This window comes from Notechis scutatus, chromosome 4 (genome assembly GCF_049901735.1).
Source record: "Notechis scutatus isolate UNSWTSFEM ecotype Mainland chromosome 4, rNotScu1.2, whole genome shotgun sequence".
NCBI classification, from domain to species: domain Eukaryota; kingdom Metazoa; phylum Chordata; class Lepidosauria; order Squamata; family Elapidae; genus Notechis; species Notechis scutatus.
In genome coordinates, this window is record NC_142012.1 from 64,915,100 (window position 1) to 64,937,712 (window position 22,613).

General features: G+C 39.3%; 1 protein-coding gene across 1 annotated transcript in view; it reads left to right on the forward strand.

Moving 5' to 3' along the window:
- Window positions 1-22,613, forward strand: part of SPOCK3 (SPARC (osteonectin), cwcv and kazal like domains proteoglycan 3) — a 143,157-nt gene that overhangs the window by 51,205 nt on the left and 69,339 nt on the right. Inside the window, exon 3 of the mRNA XM_026676605.2 lies at window positions 7,324-7,369. Within this exon, the coding sequence (XP_026532390.1) occupies window positions 7,324-7,369 (46 nt within the window). The remainder of the gene's footprint in view (window positions 1-7,323; window positions 7,370-22,613) is intronic.

Genomic DNA, 22,613 nt, shown 5'->3' on the forward strand with positions numbered 1-22,613 from the left:
CAAAAATGGCATCATAGGAACAGGCTTATTCTCAGTCCAAAGGTTTGTTTCTGATTTCTTCCCTGATTTAAGGGAAATTTGGGGAATGACCTCACTATCATGAAAGGTTTAATTGATTCACTAACCCAAAAGAAGATGATGATGATGATGATGACAGTGGTAGGCAGGAGTCACTCTCTCCCTTGCAAGAAAAAAGCAAGAGCTGTTCTTATGATATCTCTCTCTCTCTCTCTCTCCCCCCGGAATAAAGTCAAGCCCTTTCCAGCACGCGCGCGCAATCAGCCACCACCCCTTTGCACCTTGCAAATGCAAAATCCCGGGGTTTTTGCATTTGCAAGGTGCAAAGCAAGCGGCGCGCGCGTGCTGGAAAGGGCTTGACTGTATTCCAGGGAGAGAGAGAGAGATCATAAGAACGGCTCTTGCTTTTTCGCCAGCCCGGCACTGGGGGCTTGCAAGGGAGAGAGTGACTCCGCCTCCCACTGTCATCATCTTCTTCTTCTTTTGGGTTAGTGAATCAATTAATTTGGGAAACGATCTCACTATCATGAAAGGTTTAATTGATTCACTAACCCAAAAGAAGAAGACGATGATGACAGTGGGAGGCAGGAGTCACTCTCTCCCTTGCAAGAAAAAAGCAAGAGCCGTTCTTATGATCTCTCTCTCTCTCTCTGGAATAGTCAAGCCCTTTCCAGCAGGCGCGATCCACCCGCCCCTTTGCACCTTGCAAATGCAAAACCCCAGGATTTTGCATTTGCAAGATGCAAAGGGGCGGCGGTGGATTGCGCCTGCTGGAAAGGGCTTGACTATTCCGGGGGGAGAGAGAGAGAGAGAGAGATCATAAGTGAATCAATTAATTTGGAAAACGATCTCATTATGAAAGTCAGTGTTCTCTGCTAGTGGGGCGTTTGGAAGAAACGACCCGCGGCATATCCACGTGTAAGGGGATCAGAAATCCCCGTGTTAAGCCACGAAGTCCCCCAATCGCACAGCCCAGAATCGCCGTCCCCTCATGGGGCAGCAACGGCGCTTCGGCTCCGCTTGGTTTTTGCTTAGCCCCAGCTGCCTTCAGTCCGCTGGGGAGGAGGAGGAGGTGGTGGTGGTGGCGGCGGCTCGCGTTGTTTTTTGAGCTCTAGGCTCGCAGGCTCATAAAACAACGAGAGCCGAGGTGCCTTCGGCTCCGCTTGGTTTTTGCTTAGCCCCAGCTGCCTTCAGTCCGCTGGGGAGGAGGAGGAGGAGGAGGTGGTGGTGGTGGCGGATGTCAGCGGAGCAGCCGCTGCTACGGGAACAGTTTACTGCCATCGCCCTCAAAAGGGGGCAACCGGACAGGGAATCCGAGGGCAGCGCTCGTTGCGTGCCGAGGCGACAAGCCCCGCTCGGGTGGACGTGTTTGCCCAGAGACCCCGGACGAAGCAGCGGCAAAGCTCCGCTGACATCCGCGGGCAGACAGGCGAACGCGGACCTTTCTCCTCAAGGGCGCCCGGCGCCTTTCTACCCACCCCGGCCCATCTCTTTCAAGCGGCGGCGACTGCGGGCGGGGGTCGTCCTGCGGGACACCGGTGGGCGTGGAAAGAGGGGCGGGCGGGAGAAGCTCCTCTCCCTGCCCCGCCCCAGGGGGTCTTCCCCTTCTCCCGGTACAGGGAGCTCCGCGGTGCTGGGCGGGCGCCCAAGACGACGCTCGGGGCTCGGTCGGAACCGTCCGGCGCGCCCGATCCGATGCTAGCACAGCGGATGCGCGCAGCTTCGCTCCAGCGGCGGCCTTCAAGCCGTGGCCTTTCCCTTCCCGAGGCGACGCGGGACTGGGGCCGCTCCGGCGGCAGCGACTCCCAACAGCCCGGCCGGGAAGGAAAGGCAAAGCTCTTTGCCTTTCCCTTCCCGAGGCGGCGGGACTGAGGTCGCGCCGGCGGCAGCGACTCCCAACAGCCCGGCCGGGAAGGGAAAGGCAAAAGCGCTTTGCCTTTCCCTTCCTGAGGCGGCGGGACTGAGGTCGCGCCGGCGGCAGCGACTCCCAACAGCCCCGTCCGGGAAGGGAAAGGCAAAAGCGCTTTGCCTTTCCCTTCCCGAGGCGGCGGGACTGAGGTCGCGCCGGCGGCAGCGACTCCCAACAGCCCGTCCGGGAAGGGAAAGGCAAAAGCGCTTTGCCTTTCCCTTCCCGAGGCGGCGGGACTGAGGTCGCGCCGGGCGGCAGCGACTCCCAACAGCCCCGTCCGGGAAGGGAAAGGCAAAAAGCGCTTTGCCTTTCCCTTCCCGAGGCGGCGGGACTGGGGCCGCGCCGGCAGCAGCGACTCCACACCATTTTTTTTTCAGAGGGGAATCTGACTCGAGTATAAGCCGAGGGGGATTTTTTCAGCACAAAAAATGGGCTGAAAAACTCGACTTATACTCGAGTATATACGGTAATTTACAAAATACATAGGAAAATTTCTTTTATGAAAACAGCAGTCTGTTTTAAATAAAAAAAATTATAAGTTCTATTTCATCTCTGCTATTACAAATTTTTGAAATAATTTTGTCTCTGAAATGATAAAGAGTTCAAAATAAAGATGCAAAATAAACCTGTACAAGTTGAGCAACAAAAAAGATTTTAGGAAAAACAATATAGTATTTAAAACTATTCAGAGTGTGCTTACAGTCTCTGTTTTCATAGCTGTAAAAATATTTAAAAATAATTTTTAAAATAATTACTTTTAACTAGTTCTTTCCCTTCACTTAAACATGTAATGATGTTGAAAGTTGAAATAAGGTTGAAAATATTATTGCTGTGCAATTACTGAACTGAAAGTAACAGTTTCCATTTTTTACGACCAGTGGGAGATTCTAATTAAGCTGGTTTTAAAACATGCACTCATTCAATCTGTTGTTTTTTCACAAAAAAGCACTAGCCAATTAACATGAACATGATACATAAGGACTTCACTACCTTGATGTAATATATATATATATATATATATATATACACACACAGACACACACACAGACACACACACAGACACACACACAGACACACAGAGACACACACACAGACACACAGACACACACAGACACACACAGACACAAAGATATATATATATATATATATATATATATATATATATATATATATATATATATATATATATATATATATATATATATATATATTTGTTTTCTTAAGTTTTCGGGTACTTACATGTATGGTGTTCGGCTTGGTTCGGTATTTTCCCACGTCATTGTAGTTCTTTTAAAGTTGTAGCAACGTTTCAGCAGAATCTCATCTGCCATCATCAGGCTTCTGTATTGTGTCCGTCTGTGAGTCAGACTTTACAGTAGTTTCAGATTTGAATTTGGGGCAGCCTATTGCTGTGCCAGAATGGTTTTTCTTCATCCTGATTGGTTGGGAGTCTTGGTCTGTGTTTATTGGTCTCGGAGTTTGCTGTGTTCTGCTTGATTGGTGTCTCTAATATCTTCTGTCTGTTTTTTGGCTCCATATATATATATGGATCTTTGGTTATTCGGGTTTTCTCCCGCATAAAATTGGAAGTATCTAGGCAACGTTTTGATGAAGTCTCATTCATCATCTTCAGGCTTGTGTCTTTGGCTCTGTGCTTCTCAGAGTAATGTGAGCTTGCAGCTGCTTCTTCCTTTTAACTGCTAGTGGGGGAGTGACTTGATTGGGTGGGGGCTTGGCTGTGTTCTGATTGGGTTAGGGTTAGGGTTAGGGTTAGGGTTAGGGTTAGGGTTAGGGTTAACACTTAACACATCCTCTTACTATCAATACTGAGCTATATGTTTAGCATTTTGTTTATTCTGTTGCATCCATATGTTCATTACATACACTCTTATCTAATTCAGCAGTCTTAAATATTCATAAAGAGCTTCCATGAAATCACCAGAATTGGGCAAGTGTGATAGGCAGTATAGAAATTTGATAATTAATAAATAAATAATTGAAGCCCATTCACTTTTTCCTATCAACAAATGGGCAGTAAACATTTTTAATTCATTAATTTCTTAACGATGCTGAACAACAAAAGTCTTGTCTCAACATCTGTTGCACAATATAAAATCAATGTATTTTACTAATTTTGTCATAGTTGTCTCTTGTATTTCTTATTATCATAATTTTGCAGCTCTGTTAAAACTATGTTTTCAGTGTGTTCCATGCAATTTACAGAAGGCAAACCAGTAAATAAGGTCACTCCAGACCATTCAGTGAAGCATCCTAAAATATTGTCTCCCATTTCATCCTATCTTTTATTTGGAAAGTTTGAAGCAAAACAATAGCTAATTGCCATCCATCAATTATATGAATATTTTAGGCTTAGAGGCATTGCTGGAAATACATATTAAATTAATTATTAAATTGTTAGTTTCTTTTGAATTTTTATGGTCCATAATCCTCCTTTTCCATGCCTTTTTAAATACTCTTTTGAGTATTAACAGTGCTTCGTGATTTTTAGTGCATATAGTTTTGTTTTGGAGAAATGTATGGCTGTAAATACAGGTAGTCCTCAACTTGCAACAGTTCATTTAGGGACTGTTCAAGTTTACAATGGCACTGTGATTTAGGACACAACTTTTGCAGTTGTGAAATGATCATGTGATCAAAATTCAGATAGCTGGCAACTGGTTAATATTTATGAATGTTTGTGTGTCCCAAGATCATGTGATTACCTTTTGCAGTCTTCTGATAAGCAAAGTCCATGGAGAGCCCAGATTCACTTAACTACTGGCTTACTAACCCAACTGCAGTTGTTCACTTAAAAACTGCGGCAAGAAAGATTGTAAAATGGGGCAAAATTCACTTAACAAATGTTTCACTTAACAACAACAATTTTGGGCTCAAGGACTACCTCTATCACCAGCAAGAATATTACCTTTACTCATTTACCTCAGTGGTATGCTTTGGTGTGAGGTAGAAGTATGTGGCATTTTTAGTTCATATCAGCAAACTTAATCTCTGTAAAACTCACGACTATATATTACGTCTGACAAAGCACTCAGAAGAGTATTTAACAAAGGAGATTCATGGGAGCAAAGTTTTTTCTGAAGTATTGAGGCGGCTGCATCTGGCAAAGAATCAGACAGCTCTTTGAAAGTTTTTTAAGGACATCTCTATAAGTATATGACTCTGTCTTTTTCACTGTACACACCAAATGTTTTTAGATGTGAATACAGTCTACCTGATATATGTTTATGTCACCTGCAACTTTGTATATTGAAATTTCCCTTCTAGCAGAGCAACAATTTCATATTTCATGTTCAATGCAATTTCACTTATATAATTGCTGAATCTAGTCTTTCAGCCAGTACGCTTTTAAAAAGAACGTTGGTATACCTTAATTTATACATAGGTACATAACTATTAATGATTTGGAATATTATAAAGTCCATTAGAAATATGTAGGTGAGCCTTAAGCAATTCATTTCAGTGAAGTTTCTGGGTAGGAGTTGATCTCTTGTCCTTGCAGAAAAATGCATCATTCTCTTCTAGCAATTTTCTGCATATTCATTAGAAATATCTGTTTCGTTATTTTATGGATATATTCCAAATTGATTGGTCCATTTTTCTCTCCAGAATAGCATCTGTGTGTAATCTTTTCATAGTAATAATAGATAGCAGTTATCAGAATGATTTAAAATTTTAAGTTGTAGTGTTCATGCATATTTAGTTGAACATTGATTGCTAAATGGTTGTTTAAATATGTGCACAGTGTCTCCAGATAATTTCACAGTAGCCTTCATTTCTGGGTGTTGCCTTCCAAAGTCTAGGAATATCAGAATTGTGGTTATTTCTACAATTCTTTAGGCAACCCCATAAATATTTACAAATTGAAATATTAAGTTTTGTACCATAGTTCAAAACAGTGCAAAGAAGAATAATTCAAATGATAAAGAGATTGGGTTGATAGTTGTGGGACCAGCTCTCCTATTGTTTCCGTCCTCAGATCTAGTTGAGAAGACATATTCTGGGCCTCTTCCATCAAACAGTGTCATCTCTTTGAAGCCCAGAATTGTTACCTCTCAATGGCAGCATCTGCCAAAAGAACAGGATGGGCTTTGACCCTGTTAGACTTTTGCAAGATGCTGTGGACGTATTTAGGAGACTTCAAGTGATTAGATGAACTCTGCTACTGTTGAGATGTTTCTCTATGAATTAGGTTTTCATTTTATCCTTAGGAACTAGGGCAGTGGCTCCTAGTTCCTAAGCCTTTTTGGCTCCTGTGCCAAAAATTGCACATGCATTATCATGCGCGCCACTTGCGTGCCAGCACCCAAAATGCAATGCGCCCCCCCCATGCTCCCTGCGCATGCACGCACAATCCCCCCTGCCACCCCCTTACCTGCACTGTGCCTCACAGTTGATTTTTCGGCTGGTTTGAGGCCTTTTTTGGCCTCCCAGAAGCTTGGAAAAAGCCACTGCAAGGCTTTTCAGGCCGAATAATATGCCCATTTTGTTACTTCCAGTATTACAGAAAGTGACAAAACAGATCTATTTGGCCTGAAAAGCCTTGCAGAGGCTTTTTTCCAAGCCTCTGGGAGGCCAAAAAAAGGCCTGAAACCAGCAGAAAAATCAGCTGTGAGGCGTGCGCATGTGCAGTGAGATAAGTTTGTCTGGTTCGCATGCTGGCATGTGTGACTCTGCATGCCACTTGTGGCATGTGTGCCATAGGTTCACCATCGCGGAACTAGGGATTATATTGTTTTTGTCTTTTAATCTCAATAGGCTGTCCAGGATGGCTATATAAATTAATACATTATAAATTATACAGGTGACGCCCACTAAAATTAATAGCAGTATGTTGCTTTGTACTCAGATTTGGTTTTGTTTAACCTGAGCAATGAAATGAAATTTGAAACTTAGTTTGTAAACAGTGAGCTTTGAAAGCAGTACATAGAGTGAAGATCTACAAGCACTTTGATTAAGTATTTGTAGATAGATTGATATTTGGCGTTGAAAGTTTTCCAGTCATACCATTTAATATTTTTTACAAGATAATTTGTGTAAGCAACTGTCAGAATAGTTGGTAATGATATAAATGAAATACAAAGTTTGAAAACTATTGAAATATAACTGCTGAATTAAAACCTCAGTTATTTCAGATACTTTTTCCATGTGGTTTATGGACTAGATTTTTATTCTTTCAATTTTTTCATTAGCAAAGATGTGTTTCCTGCAATTAGTGTGTCCATATGATAATTGTATCTCTCCTTTGTGTTTTTTTGCTGCGCACCATGTGCAGGAGGTTGAGGTTTGTATATTTTTTTATGCATTTTGGTCTTTCTCCATTCATGTATTTGCATTTTTTTTGCATTCTAAGCACATGCTTTCTTTTTCTGCTGCAGGATGATTATTTTCGTACATGGAGTCCACTTACATCCTTTGATCAAGGTAAGAAATGATCTTTATACAAATAAAAAGGGTGATTTTAATTTAATTTAAAAGGGTTCTTTATATTTATAATGATGAGCAGAAAAGTGAAAGCTGCTGTTTAAGTTATCTTTTTAGGTATTCTCCTTGAACCTATATTTTACAAAGTGAATTTAGAGCAAGTCTAAGTTTTATATTATTATTTAGTGTCTTACGCTTAATAATATAAAAGTGCGTTATCTTAAGTGTAAGACACAATAATTACCAAAAAGTGAAGAAAGAGATAGCATGTTAAATTAGATTAATTTTCCTTTTCGGGAGAATTATTTCCTAATAGATTAGTTATATGTTTTCTATATTAAATGGCAAACACTCCATGTTTATTTTTTATTGATAACTACAGTATTATCAGGGCAACTGTCACAGTAAATGATTTTTAAGATATAAAGTCATCATTTAATTTGTATCACAATAAAACTTGCCATTCCCCTCCTCCCTCATGAAGAATATCCTATAAGATCATGCAGTCAAAAATTGTTGGATGATTCTTTATACTTCCAGTAGCAGTTGTATAACATTGTGTCTCAGGAGACAGATGAGATGATTTTAGAAAACGTGGTTCGTACATCATCCATTTTTATTTCCTTTCAAATGTGATCCAGATCTCTTTTTATAGTTATTATCCCCAGAACTAATATCAGAAAGAACAGTTAATAATGGGTTCTTCATATATGGCTAAAGATATTAGTGGTTTGGATTGCACATGTGATTTATTAATTGCAACTGCAATATAGAGTGATAGAGATTAATCATTACATTCCAAAACCTGATCAATTTTATTTTTCAACTGCTATTGCACACGGACAGTCAAACAGATATAGTTTGGTAATTTATTTCTCTAAACTGCTATTAATATGAAATTGAAGAGCACTTTTACAAAACAGCCAACCTTATTCCTACTTCCACAGTATCTACAGCTACCTTCTGTGATTGCCCCTCCTCCCCATTTATATTTGATTACTTCTTCGAGGTTGGAAAACCCACAGAGGCCTCCCAAATTCCGGAGGTCAGCGATGTAGTCTGCGAGACTTTCGCTTTTCCGTTGGTCCCTCTGGTAAAATTCATGTCTTCGAACAAGTGTGGGCACCGCGGGTGCATAGTGGGCCTTCAGGAGGGGAGCGAGGGCGTCCCAGTCCATGGATTTCACTTCAGCCGGTTTTGCAAGTGATTTTGCCATTTTAAATACGGCCGGCCCGCAATGGGTCAGGAATATTGCTCGTTTCTTGCCGGTTGTCGCGTCCTTTAGGTTATTGGTCTCCAAAAACATTTGGAACCGATCCATATATGAGTCCCAGTCTTCGTTTGCCGGGTCGAATGGAGCGGGTGGTATAGCACCACTGGCCATGTTGCCGTCGTTGGTGCGTGTTCAGCCACGTGCTCTGCTTGGCGCTCTTTTAGTGTTCAGTCAGCTCTATTGTCTCTTGCATCCCACCTTTGTCGCCAGTGTTATATTCTGGGCATGGGTGCAAGTAATTGAGACGAGTCAGTGACTTAGTGAACTTCAACTCTTTATTAAGAATCAGAAAACAGAGAGCAAAACCTTTGGGCAGCAGTAGCCCTTTTATAGGACTAGCTACTGACCTGTTAACCAATGACCTGTGTCCACATGCTTAACGTTTGGCCAATGAAAGATGTTAAAGTAATAGCCAATCAGGTTGTTCCCTGAGGACCAATCCCAGTTCGCTATCCTAGGCCAATCCAAAGTGCAGGATTTCAAGCCTGCTTAACATAATGTTAATAAGTTTATTCAATTGGTTTTTGTTAGTTCATAACAACTGTCATAACATTTCCAGTTTCAGTTTATGTGGCATGAGGTATGGTCCAAAAAACCTGGAGGTCTCCAGGTTCAGGGGGCTGTTTACCTCCTCCCAACTAATTAATCATTCAAACAAAACAGGGATCTGGAAATCCAAAAGAGAATAGATGCAAAGTATAAGTGGAACTATGAAGCAAGCAAAATTGAGAGTAAATGATACTTACACTGTCCCTTAAATTTGGTCCCTTACTAAGTAGTAATATAGGAAAGCATACCTATCTTGTCCAAAAAGGAACTGGATATGAAGTGTACATTTGAATTCTGATTCTAGTTTTGAATTTTGTTAGATAAATAAGAAAGAGTAAAACAGTAACCAATTAAACCAGATTTCATTGGGAAATATTTAATTTTTCAAAGACATTTATGAATTCAAAGACTTTTCAAAGACTATTGTGAATTAAAATACCAATAATTAATATTACAAAATGTGTAATAACTTTCTTTGATGGTAAATGTCACATTATTATAATAGAATACTACTGAATTTACTTAGTTAAAAAAATCTCATTTCAAAAAAGCCAGTAGTGCATATAGTATAATAATATTATCTTTCTTTATCTTTCTATTTTGTTTTGATTTTTTTATTGGCATAATAAAATAAATTCTCTAATAGGAATTTGAGGATTTTGCTGATTAGAAATAAAACAGTCCTTGGTTTTTCAACTTTTTAAATACTTTTACTGCAGCACATGTATTTATTGAAGACAATAAATACATGTAGATAATAGATATAGCATACACAATGATTTGGATATTTTTCTATTATTCCTTTTTATTGTATTTATTGGTTTCTCTCTAGAAAGCTCTTGCAATAAATAGAAAATAAAACCTATTTTTAGATAACAACTTAGTGTAGAAATTTTTACAGGTATTTTAAGTTTATATGCTTTGATGCTATGCTTTAAAGGACAGTATTTTCAAAATGCATGTAGCTAAATATGCTTTATAAATACGTGTAATATTAACTTAATGAACATTTATTAGGACAAGATGGAACCATTTATTATTTGTTAGTACATATTTGTCCTGTTTTCTGCTCTATCTGCCTGGGTGGCTTGGTCTTTGGGCTGACCTGGTCCACTTGCGTTTGTTAAAAGTACAGAATTTTCTATTACTATAGAAAGATTTCTAATAAGAAAGCAAATAGTCATGGGACTTAACTCTTAAATAACTGCACACTTAAATATGAGTGCTGCAGCTGCCCAAAACGATGTTGAGACTTTAAAAAAAAGTTTAGGGAAGAATAACAAACTGCAAGCTAAGAACAATTGCAGGAATTGGGCATGTTTAGTTTTATGAAAAAGGACTAGGTATGATATGATAGCAATGTCACAATATCTAAGAGGCTGCTACAAAGAGAAGGGGGTGAACCTATTTTCCAAAGCACCTGAAGGTAGGACAAGAACCTAGGGATAAAAATTAATCAAGGAGAGAAGCAACAAAGAAATACGGAGAAATTTCCTGACAGTGAGAACAATTAATCAGTGGAATGACTTGCCTTCAGAAGTTGTGGGTGCTTTAGAAGAGACTGAACAACCATTTTGTCTGAAATGGCATATGGTGTCCTGCTTGATGAGGTGTTGGATTAGAACAGGGGCATCAAACTCAAGGCCCGGGGCCCAGATACAGCCGGTTGGTGCTTAGATCTGGCCTACGTGGCCGCTTTGGAAACAATAATCTAAAGGATAATGAAAACTCCATCAAATGTTCTTTGTGTAAAAAATACGCTCATCATGACTGCTTGGGATTAACCAAGCAATTTATTCAATACCTGGAATCATCCAATGAGTTTCCATATCTCTGCAAACCATGCAAACCCAAACTGGATCTGTTGGAAAGAGTTGATACCATTGAAACCATTGAAACATCCCTTAACACCATAGTAGCATCCCTGGACGCCGTAAAAGAAAGAATATCCAACCTTGAAAAAAAAGACACAACGCAAAAACCTGAACATCCAATAGCTACTAACCACATATCTACCCAACAACCACAACCCAATCCAAAACCCAATCCACAAATAAACACAACCCAGACAAATATTGATATCCCAATCCTCATCAGAGAAGCTGTTGAGCGTGAACGGAAACGTCCAAACGCCATCTTATTTGGTCTAGAGGACATCAATGACAATGATGACATCACAACTGTCCGAAACATCATCAGTGATTATCAAGCATCAACCATCTCCGCTGATGAAATACTTGACATTTCCCGCATTGGCCGAGAGCTCAAAAACAGAGACGGCTCTGTGGCCCCACGCTTGTGCAGGGTCATTTGCAAAAATGAATCAAGCAAACGTAAATTCATTTACACTATAAATTCACTCGCCAAAACCAACACCAACCATAAGAACCTCCGTTGTCGCCCTGACCTAACCATACAGCAACGTGCCCGCTCCCGTGTACTCCGCACTGAACTCAAAAACGTCTAGACAATGGAGAGAAGGACCTGTACATTGACTACCATGCTGACTGTATCAAAAGTAAGCCACACAACCCGCAACTCAGCTTTAACCCTCAACCACAACCCTACCTCAACCGATCCACCATCACCCAAGACTAGGCATGCACGCCCCTAACTACCTCAATTCCAACTACTGCTGGCCTTAAATGCAAACTACTCAATGCAAGAAGCCTCGTGAATAAATACCTGAATTTTTCCTCCTACTAAATATGGCTAAATTCGACATTATATTTGTCTGTGAAACATGGCTCAATGCATCTCTCCCTGACTCCATTACCACAGTAAGAGACTATCATGTTTACCGATCAGATCGTGAAATTCGTGAGAGGAGGTGGTGTTGCTATCTTCTATAAAAAGTCCTTACATCTAAAAATATCCAAGTTACCCAGGAGCTTGCTCTTCCTGAGACCATCATCTGTGAACTATCCTTAAATATCACAATTCGATTCTTACTATGTTACAGAGCACCTGATTATGACATCGAACATGTAAACAAGCTAAATACATTACTAACATGGGCTGCATCCTGCCCATACCCTTTTATCTTTCTTGGCGATTTCAATCTACCTCATATTGACTGGACCCTAAATGATTGTACAACTGAAATCATACACACAACCTTCTACAATGCTATTACAAATCTGGGACTGGAACAACTAGTAACCAACAACACTAGACTAAACAACTGCCTCGATCTCATCTTCTGCAATAGTTTGAATTTAATTTACGGGGCAAAGCTGGGAAAGTGAGCCGCGGGTGTGTGCGTGCCTCCTCCTGCCCCTCGTTCCCAAATCTCGCCCGGGCTGGCGGGCGCTAACCTCGCTCGTTCTCCCCGCGTCGGGCTACGGGTGGTGGCTGTTTCCGCTGCGAGCGGCTCAGACCCGCTGCTGCTGCTCCGCAGCCGCCCGCCTGGCCTTTCTTTGAGGTGGAAGAGCTCGCTGGGCTGAAGGGAGCGGCGCGTCAGAGGCGCGCAGCGTAGGGAGGTCGGGGAGGAACGGAAGAGGCCCCGGGAGATTAGCCTCCCCACGTGGGGTTGGGCTGCCCTCTCGGGCAGGGGAGGCTTTGTAAAATAATTCGCTTTACCTTCGAAAGCAAAGGGAAGACGGGAGCGCCTGAAGCCAAGTGTCTCCTCAGGGCTCCGGTTGCAGGGAGGAGCCCTGACTGGCCGCACGTGGCTGCGCCAAACGCCGCGGCAGCAAGGGAGAAGGGAAAGCAACGGTGGCCCGAACCCGAAGGTCTCCCGAATATCCAAGCTGTCGCCGCCCGCCCACCCACCCGAGGATGCAAGGGGGGAGAATTAAGTCACCCCCTGAAAAGACGTCCTAGCCGTTTTTTCGGGGGTCAAAAAAAAATAAGGCCCGGCCTTATTATGTGAGAAACACGGTAGACTTCTGTAAAGCCTTTGATTCAGTGGTACACGACAAACTACTCCTAAAAATAAAATCCTATGGTATCTCTGGACAACTGAATAACTGGATAGAAGCATTCCTGGCAAACAGACAACAAATGGTCAAAATTGGGAGCGTCCTATCAAATTCTGTACCTGTCAATAGTGGTGTCCCCCAAGGCAGTGTTCTAGGACCAACTCTCTTCATACTCTACATAAATGACCTCTGTGATCATATTAAGAGCAATTGCGTTCTTTTCGCTGATGATGTAAAGCTGTTCAATACCACAGACAATACTGCTACCCTACAAAAAGATCTTGACTATGTATCAGAATGGTCAAACAAATGGCAACTTCAAATCTCAACAAATAAATGCTCTGTCTTACATATTGGCAAAAAAAATCAGAAAATAAAATACAAGCTGAATAGTCAAGATCTTGTCGATGACCCAAGCTCTGTAAAGGACCTTGGAATACTCACCTCTAATGATCTAAGTGCTAGAGCCCACTGCAACTACATAGCCAAAAAGGCATTAAGAGTTGTTAACCTAATCCTACGTAGCTTTTTCTCTGGTAATATCACACTACTAACCAGAGCATACAAAACATTTGCTAGACCAATACTCGAATACAGTTCATCAGTCTGGAACCCACATTACGTATCTGATATTAGCACAATTGAGAAAGTCCAGAAATATTTCACAAGAAGAGTTCTCTACTCCTCTACTCGTTGTAGAATACCTTATGCCACCAGACTTGAAATTCTAGAACTAGAAAACCTTGAATTACGCCGTCTTCGGTCTGATTTAAGCATGGTATATAAAATCATACATTGCAATGTCCTACCTGTCAATGAATACTTCAGCTTCAACCATAACAACACAAGAGCACACAATAGATACAAACTCAAAGTTAACCGCACCAAACTTGATTGCAGGAAATACGACTTCAGCAATAGAGTGGTCAATGTCTGGAATACTCTACCCGACTCTGTAGTTTCTCCCCCAAACCCCAAAAACTTTAACCTTAGACTGTCTACTATTGACCTCACCCCTTTCCTAAGAGGTCTGTAGGGGGCGTGCATAAGCGCACCAATGTGCCTACCGTCCCTGTCCTATTGTTTCTCTTATTCTTCTTTTATTTTTCTTATATGTACCCATTTCATGTATTCACAACTATGTATACACTTATACTTATTATCTTGTAAACAATTGGCAAATCAAATAAATAAATAAAAATAAAAAATAAAAGACTGGCCCGTGATGCCTCTGCCAGCAAAAATGAAGCTCGGGTGGGCTGAGCACGGTTCTCCCAGGCCCCGTTTTTGGCCACAATGGTCTCCTGCTCTGGCAGAGGGCTGCAGGAAGCTGTCGCAGCTAAAAACGAAGATCGGGAGCAGATCGGGAAGATCTGTTTTCCCTGGTCAAGTGCTTGGGCCATCACAGGCACCTCCGACATGGATGACATTATAACATAGACGCACATACAGAGTACCGCTTGTTGCTATTTAAAATTTTGACTAGCTACATAGCATTACTATACAATTTAGGAAAATGTCAGATTTAACTAATAAATGACATATATTATAATTTTGAACGATTCTAAATGTAATTGTAAATGTATATAAAAATAAACTAAATTAAGCTAAATTCCTCCAGTCTGGAATGTATCAAAGCTGTTGTGTTGCAAGTCAATTTTCTAGCATTAAAGGATGAAGGTGGTCCTTGACTTATGGCCGTTTGTTTAGCAACCTTTCAAAAAAAAATCACATTGAAAAAAGTAAGTTTATGACGGATGCTTACGGTCACAGGATCAAACTTTGGGGAACTTGGCAACTAGCCTGTATTGATGATGATTGCAGAGCCCTGGTGGGGGATCACATGATTGATATTTGTGACCTTTCCAGCCAGCTTCTGAGAAGCCAGGTCAATGGGGAAAGCTGAATTTACTTAACAAATACATGATCTACTTAATGACCACAGTGTTTTACTTAATGATCATGGCAAAAAAAGTTGTAAACTTGGGCACAACTGCTTAAGACCACCTTCTTTAGCCACAAATGTTACGGTCTCAATTGCAGTTGTAAGATGAGGATTACCTTATGGGAGTTGCATATTTTAAGGATACAGAGATTTTAAAGGTAGAGAGACAGAAACTGTAAAATGATTTATAAATCAATCCTTACAATTTGATTAGATCTAGTCAAATTATTGCACCAACCCTATATTGTACTATGTGATCGGGCAAGCTTGTGGACAAGCGAAATAAGGGAAAAAAATTCTGCCTCTGTCTACCAGCATCCATCGGTATTCACCTGGCTAGCATCCTGTCAGTGTGTGAGAGAGTTCAGGGCTGTTTGGAAACTGAAAGAGTATTTGGTGTGTGAGCAAGAAGGAGACTGCAAGGAGCCTGGGTGTGACTTAGCTCAACTGTTCTATACTAAAGCTGCTTGGTGCTGTGAAAGTAAAACTGAAACTGAAAGTCCTCTCCTCTGCTTGTGTTTTGCATTTAGAAGAGATTTCTTTTCAGGTGAGGATGGGGAGTAGAACTCAGAGCTTAGCATCAGAGTGTGTTAATAATAATATACAAAATACTAATGCTCTGGTGGTTATTTTGAAAAATCCTTTCTTAGTGAGCACCTAGAAGCCAAAAGGAACATATGTGCCAAATTTCAAGTTTGTAGGCTTAATGGTTCTGGAAATTTTGTGGTGATGCGTGAGTGGTATTTTGCTTTTATATATACATATACTGTAGATACATTACTGGAAATTACAAGAAAGCATTAAGCTTTCCAAGTTTCATTCTTTCCATTATGAGCAATGTATGCAAATCATAACATGAGTTATGAGCAACGTATGCTCATAATGAGCAATTTCCATTATGAGCAATGTATGCAAATCATAACATAAAATCACAACATGCATTTGTTAGCAATTGAGCGTATTCAATATTTTTCTATAGTTACTATTACCAGTACTGAATATTTTTACAGGAATATCTACCACATGGAAAATAGTTAATATGATTATGGCTATTAAAATGTACACCTGCATAAAACTTTCTATGAATGCTAAATAGTTTGCACATAACTTTGTATATATAGCTAATTGTTTAAACTCTGAACTTTATAATATTTATACAGGTAAACTAGTATACTATTTGTAAATCTTTAGAAGCTTAACTTCTGAAAGCACATGAATATGTAAGCTACGTACATAGTGTATGGTGGCATAGTGGTTAGAATGCAATATTACAGGCTAACTCTGTCCAAAGCCAGGAGTTCAATTCTGACTGGCTCAAGGTTGAATCAGCCTTCCCTCTTTCTGAGGGCAGTAAAATGAAAATCCAGATTGTTGAGGACAATATGCTGACATTTGTAAACGGGTCGTATTGAAAAGCACTGTGGAATGAAATATAGGTCTAAGTGCTATTAAGTATATATTATTTGATCTGTGAAGTAGCTTATTACAAAGAGAATTTCAAATTGGACATAAAAAGCTACTTTGAGAAATTTCTCTTTAATTTTGAACAAATGAAATAAATTGGATATAATATTTAAAATGGTCTAAAATTTGCTCTGATGTTAAACTAATAATTATAACATGGGATAACACTCTTTTTTGGGGGGAGGTAGTGTTGTATTTTGTTGGCATCCTGTTGTGTATTTTATTTGTATATAAAATATGTTTAGGGTCTTTCCCAACATAAGCAGACCTAATGATACATTTGCTTCTCGGATACTATGTATATGAATTTTGCCATTTACAACTATTAGATGCTGGGCCCCTTAGGATATATTAATTATGACATACAATATACTAATATCTGCCAGATTCAGAAATCAGAAAAGTATGCCCAACAATTGCCCATTCTATAAGTAGACCTAAATAATTTTAAAGCCTTCAATGCTTTTGTTAATGCTTGTATTTTCCTTGGTAGATCTCTGGATGAAAAGTGATTTATGACAATAACCATTTCATAAGATTTAAGGAGAAAGTAGTATAGTAAGAGCTGTACACTTATGGTTGGTTAATTTATTAAATTGCCAAGAGTGATTGGACCTATTATATCAGTACCATTTGCATTTTATGTTAACCGTAGAATGCTAACAATGTGAATATAAGTACATGTATTCTCTGTTTTATGTCCCCACGTTAGTGCTGTCTTAGAAATGCCTCAGTTAATTTTATTATTTATTAATTCAATTATATAACCACTCAACTCATTATGGTGACTCAGGATAACAGAATTTAAATTCCGGATGCAAACAATATAAACAATCAGTACATATATCAGCAATTATTGAAGTGTGATATCTGGTAACTCTTCAAAAACAAATCTTGAGGTCACTGTTGTTAGTTCAGTAACTATCAAACAAACGTGTAACAGATTGCATATGCAATCTATGAAATTCATTATCATAAGACAGAGGTGACTACTAATTTGGATGGCTTTAAAAGCAGATTGGATAAATCACAAACTATTGTATCAAGGACTATACTTGTTAAAGAATAAATGTTCTTCTGGATTATTCAAATACCAATTGCAGGAGAACAATGGTGGATGGAAACAGGTTGTCTGTAATGCTGATGAGCATCTCAGAGTATTTCTTTGGCCCTATGGAATATCTACCAGACCTGGATAACTGTGAGATATAAAAGGAAATATAAAAAGTGTTGCTGTTTTCACAGCTGCCTTTATAAGTCTTTTAGTCTATTTAGTCTATTAGTGAGTACATAAACTATGAGTAAACCATTTACCTCTTTGAAGATGCACCAAGGCTGATTGTGGCTTTTCAAAAAACTAACAAAAATGGTTTGTAAACTGAGCAGTCAACTTGTCAGAAGTTTTAGATTTTATTCTTAATTAGATTCTTAGTCTATATCAATCTTACCCATTTTAGTACCCTGCATACATTTTCACCGGGCTTGGCTTGATGAAGTCAGAATACAGAACTGAACAGGATATTGGGAAATGCAAGCTATTCTGTATAAGCATATAAAGTGGGAATATTTATTTTGCAAATTACTCACCCGGTCTTTTGAATCTGAGGCAAACAGGCAAAATATTCAAATTCAAGACATCTCATGAAATGCAAAGCATTTTACAGAAGCGCTTCACAATGGTTATAACTGCAGTTTGCATAAAAACAATACATTTTAAAATTGTTAACTTACCTGCACTGGCTGCTTTGAAAACTACTCCTGGTTGTCTATACATCATTTTGCATGCACAACTGTTTCACTTAATGAGCTCTACTCTTGTTTCCCAAATACAGACATTCAATAAATACAAATATTTCTGAATATATTTAGAGAATATAGTCAATAGCTAGCCTTGAATTTTAATGAGTATCTAAGAACTTGCTTATGTAGCTTTATGTTCATTCAGTTCATACTCTTTTTTCATTCATTTTTTGAATTTGTATTAGGTACAACTTACTACTATTAAAAACAGTTTTAAAAGGGTAGCCCTCTGAGGAATGTACTACAATAATTTAATTTTTGTTGTACTCAACAGTAAGATCGAAAGGCATAGAAGTTTCCTTTATTTAGGTACCATGTACTGTGCCCACTTCTATTCATCATCCTAACAACAAGGATTATCAGAGCACTAAAAACTAGGCCCATGAAGAGAAAGGTTATGTTTAACCTTGAGAAGATTAAAGGGGAAGGCATAGCATGATTAATTACATGAATGACAGCTTAATTTGTTTATGTTTAATTTGCATTATATTTTACTTGTCTTCCATAAGATAAAGGTGGTAGGTACAGTTATCTTTCTTGATTTGGTGGTAGTTATAGTTATCTTTCCTGATTTTATTTTCAAACAAGAGCTCTTTAGGGAATCTTAACCCATAACGTAGCATTATTATATCAAACAATAATATCAAACTTTAGGTTTAGAATTAAATCTGTACCTTCGCAAGTAGTTTGAAATATGGATCTCCTCAGTTCAAATTGAATCTTTAACAGATAAACCAAGGTTTGGATGCAGTCAGGGGTGGGATTCAAATTTTTAACAACCGGTTCTATGGGTGTGGCTTAGATGGTAGGTGTGGCTTGGTGGTCATGTGACTGGGTGGACGTGGCTTGGTGGTCATGTTATTGGCTGGGTGTGGCCAATTCAATATCACTCACATCGAGGCACGCATCATGACTGGCTTCTCATGACTGCAGGGATGCTGCAACAGTCGTAAGTGTGAAAAATGGTCATAAGTCACTTTTTTCAGTGCCATTGTAACTTTGAATGGTCACTCCACACAACAAAGTACCAGCAAAGGAGGGTAAAAAAAACTCCAGAGACCTTCCTGAGACAGGAAGTCTAGTCCTGCCAAGAATATAATAAGGGTTAATGGAGAGGCAGTTTCTGTAAGCAACACCAGAATGTTTCCTTCCTGCCTTCCTTACAGGATTAGGCCAGTAATTTCTTCTAACAAGTGGTTCTCCGAACTGCTTAGAATGTTAACAACCTGTTCTAGCGAATAGGTGCGAACTGGTAGAATCCTACCCCTGGATGCAGTGTATGTAAGGGAGATTTTCTACAAATAGGCAGCCCTTCCCATATTTGTCTATTTTTTTTTAATTATTCCTGTATTTTACTATACTATCCTACTGTACTAAAAGCTTTTGACTTTTAGCTAGATAGCTGCTGGGGTATAACAATTTAAAATAATTTATTAGCTTGTCTTATGTCTAAGTCAACTATGATTTAGGATTGATCAGTATAGCTTGTATAACAGGGCTGTCAAACTCCCGGCCCATGGGATGGATGCGTCATGCACTGGCCATGCCCATGCCCAGTTTACCAAGGGGAGAAAGTCCCTATATGTCACACGACATCGCAGTGACAGTGTGAGTTTGACTCTTGTGTTGTATAACAATGTTTCATTTCTTTTTATGTATAATTAGGCAGACTTACATTTGGATATGAAACCCAGAATTTCTGAATACATAGATGATGTCATAGGCATCTACTAGTGATGGCTGTGGTTCTGATGGTGGCAGTGGTGAGGTGACGTATATATGAGGCCTTAATGCATATCAATCTTCAAACCAGTTTTATAAATAATGTTTCAAGGCTCCATGGGTTGAGAGGCATTCTTGCAAAATAAAAAAAAAAGGTGGATGGCTGCAGGCCAGATCTTTATTTTGGTACATAATCAATAAGATAGAGATATCCTGGTGATTTAAGAAGTGGCTTTGGAAAAAGCAGATTTTTTGGGGGGTGGGGTATGTTTGTTTCTTTTACGTAAGCTCTGTGTATACTATGGGAATGGTGTATAATGCAGTTTTGCTGAATAGCAGCAGTTGTCTTCTAAGCATTCCATGTTTCCTCGAAAATAAGACCCAGTCTTGTTTTCTTTGGCGCTCCGAAATAAGCACTAGGGCTTATTTTGGAGGATGTCATATTTCTTTTGAGTGCCACCACTATGAGTTTGGGGAGGATGGAGCTTCCCTACGTGCTCTGCGATGGCTTACCTCAAGGCCCCTGCAGCCAGGCCATCTATACCCCAACACCTGCCTTGCGGCCACAACAGCAGTGTGTCGCTTGGCCGCCTGCTCCATTGCGGCCATGAGCAAGGAGAAGAAATAGGCCAGGAGCCATGCAGCATCCTACTGGATGGGGCTGTTGGAGCAGCCGCCATGAGGTGAGACAGGTGTCGGGCGTGGAAGGCCTGGCTGCGGGAGCACTGATGCACGCCACATGGAGCAGCTCCATCCCCTGCTCACCTCACCTCGTGTCATTGGTATAGCGAGTAACCCGATAGGATGGGTGGGAGGCCAGCTGTGCAGGCGCTTAAGTAGGGCTTAATTTGGGAGGTAGGGATTATATTGGGAGCACACGCAGAAAACATGTTAGGGCTTATTTTTCACGATAGGTCTTATTTTCGAAGAAACATAATAATTAGTACTTTTGTTTTGGAGGAAAAATAGGATTTGACATATTGATTTCAGACATTCACCTGTGCTGCAAAGTCTGTTTCTTAGCCAAGTTACTTTTGAGTTTCAATGAAAGGAGGATTTGATTCAGAAAGCAAAGTTTCTCTAAGTTTAAAGCAGCTTCCTACAAGTTAGTTTCTGCAAGCTTTATTACAGGAGAGGGATGGAGCATTCATATTTGGCAAGGATTTTAATACTTTTAAACTGAAAATCCAGGTGAAAACCTGCAGGTGCTACTACAATCTTAATTTTTGTTGTGTACTGGCTCTAGAGCCTATTGTTGGTGTAAATACCATGACTGGTGTAAATTGCTGGTGTAAATACAATGACAGTTATTTCAGCTGCTTTGCTTCCATTTGGTTTTGCAGTGCTGGAGTTGAAATTGTAAAAAAAAAAATGTAAATGTATCAATGTAGATCTATCCAAATTCAGATTATTTTAGTCCCTATATGTAAGAAAATGAAAAGTATATTAGAATATCAATTTGAATACTTCTTTTAACATAACAAAAGAGTAGCATGGATGCTTCTTTTTTTGCTTTTGCCAAATGTGCAGATGATACTTAATTACTAATTTATGAGCACTTCCCTTATTACTATGAAAATGAATACATTAATGCTAACATATCCAGAACAATTTGGCTAGAATTGGACATAGTCAATTTCTACTGCAAAATGAATAATAAATATACTTATACCTAAAAATATACTTATACTTAAATTGGGAACATTGGCTCCTCTTTCTCTAACTGTGAAGAAATAAATATAATATTTATAACAGCAATACTAGATAAAATATTTTCCCCATTAGGAAATGATAACTGCTAACCATTAAATACCTTAAAATTGTTGTTTAATAAGAAAATTGATTATTAAAGGTTTAAACTACTTTAAGTTGAAAATTAACACAGGTCAAATCCATACTTTGCATAATATCATAAAACTGAATATTGATTTAATACGGTTGGAGCAGAATGGCGTGAGTTCCTTTTTACTGAGTTGTTTTGTGCAATTATTTTACATTCTTATTTTGAGATGGTAAAATGTTTGCCCACTGATGTATGGTAATCACAGTTAATCAAAATTCTGTCCTTCCATATCAATTTAGTTATTTTTTCATTAGCAATTTGTCATATGATTTTTGTGTTCATTATATAAAGCCATGTGCTTATTAATTTCGGTATAAAGAAAGATCAGCAGGATTCAAAGCATTAGCAGAATGTTCAGTGTGGAAATGCTAATAAAACATTTATTTAAGGATATAACACTATTTACCATGTTTAGGCATTAATCTATTAATTGGCTCTAAGTGTATCTCCTTGCAAAATTGCAACTTTTACCACAGTGTGCATGCCAACATGAATACACATGTATGTACATATAAGAACCAATGATGTAAGTGAAGTATTTTCCAAAGGAAGGCTACACTGAATTTAAGACAACCATTATGTCAAAGAATAACAGATAAAAATAAATTAGACATTTTAGTGTGTATGTATAAATTTTATTGGTTGCCCATCTTACCACGGGGTAACTCTGGGTGGCTTAAAGTCATAAAAATGTATCTATACATATGCATTAAAACCACAAATAA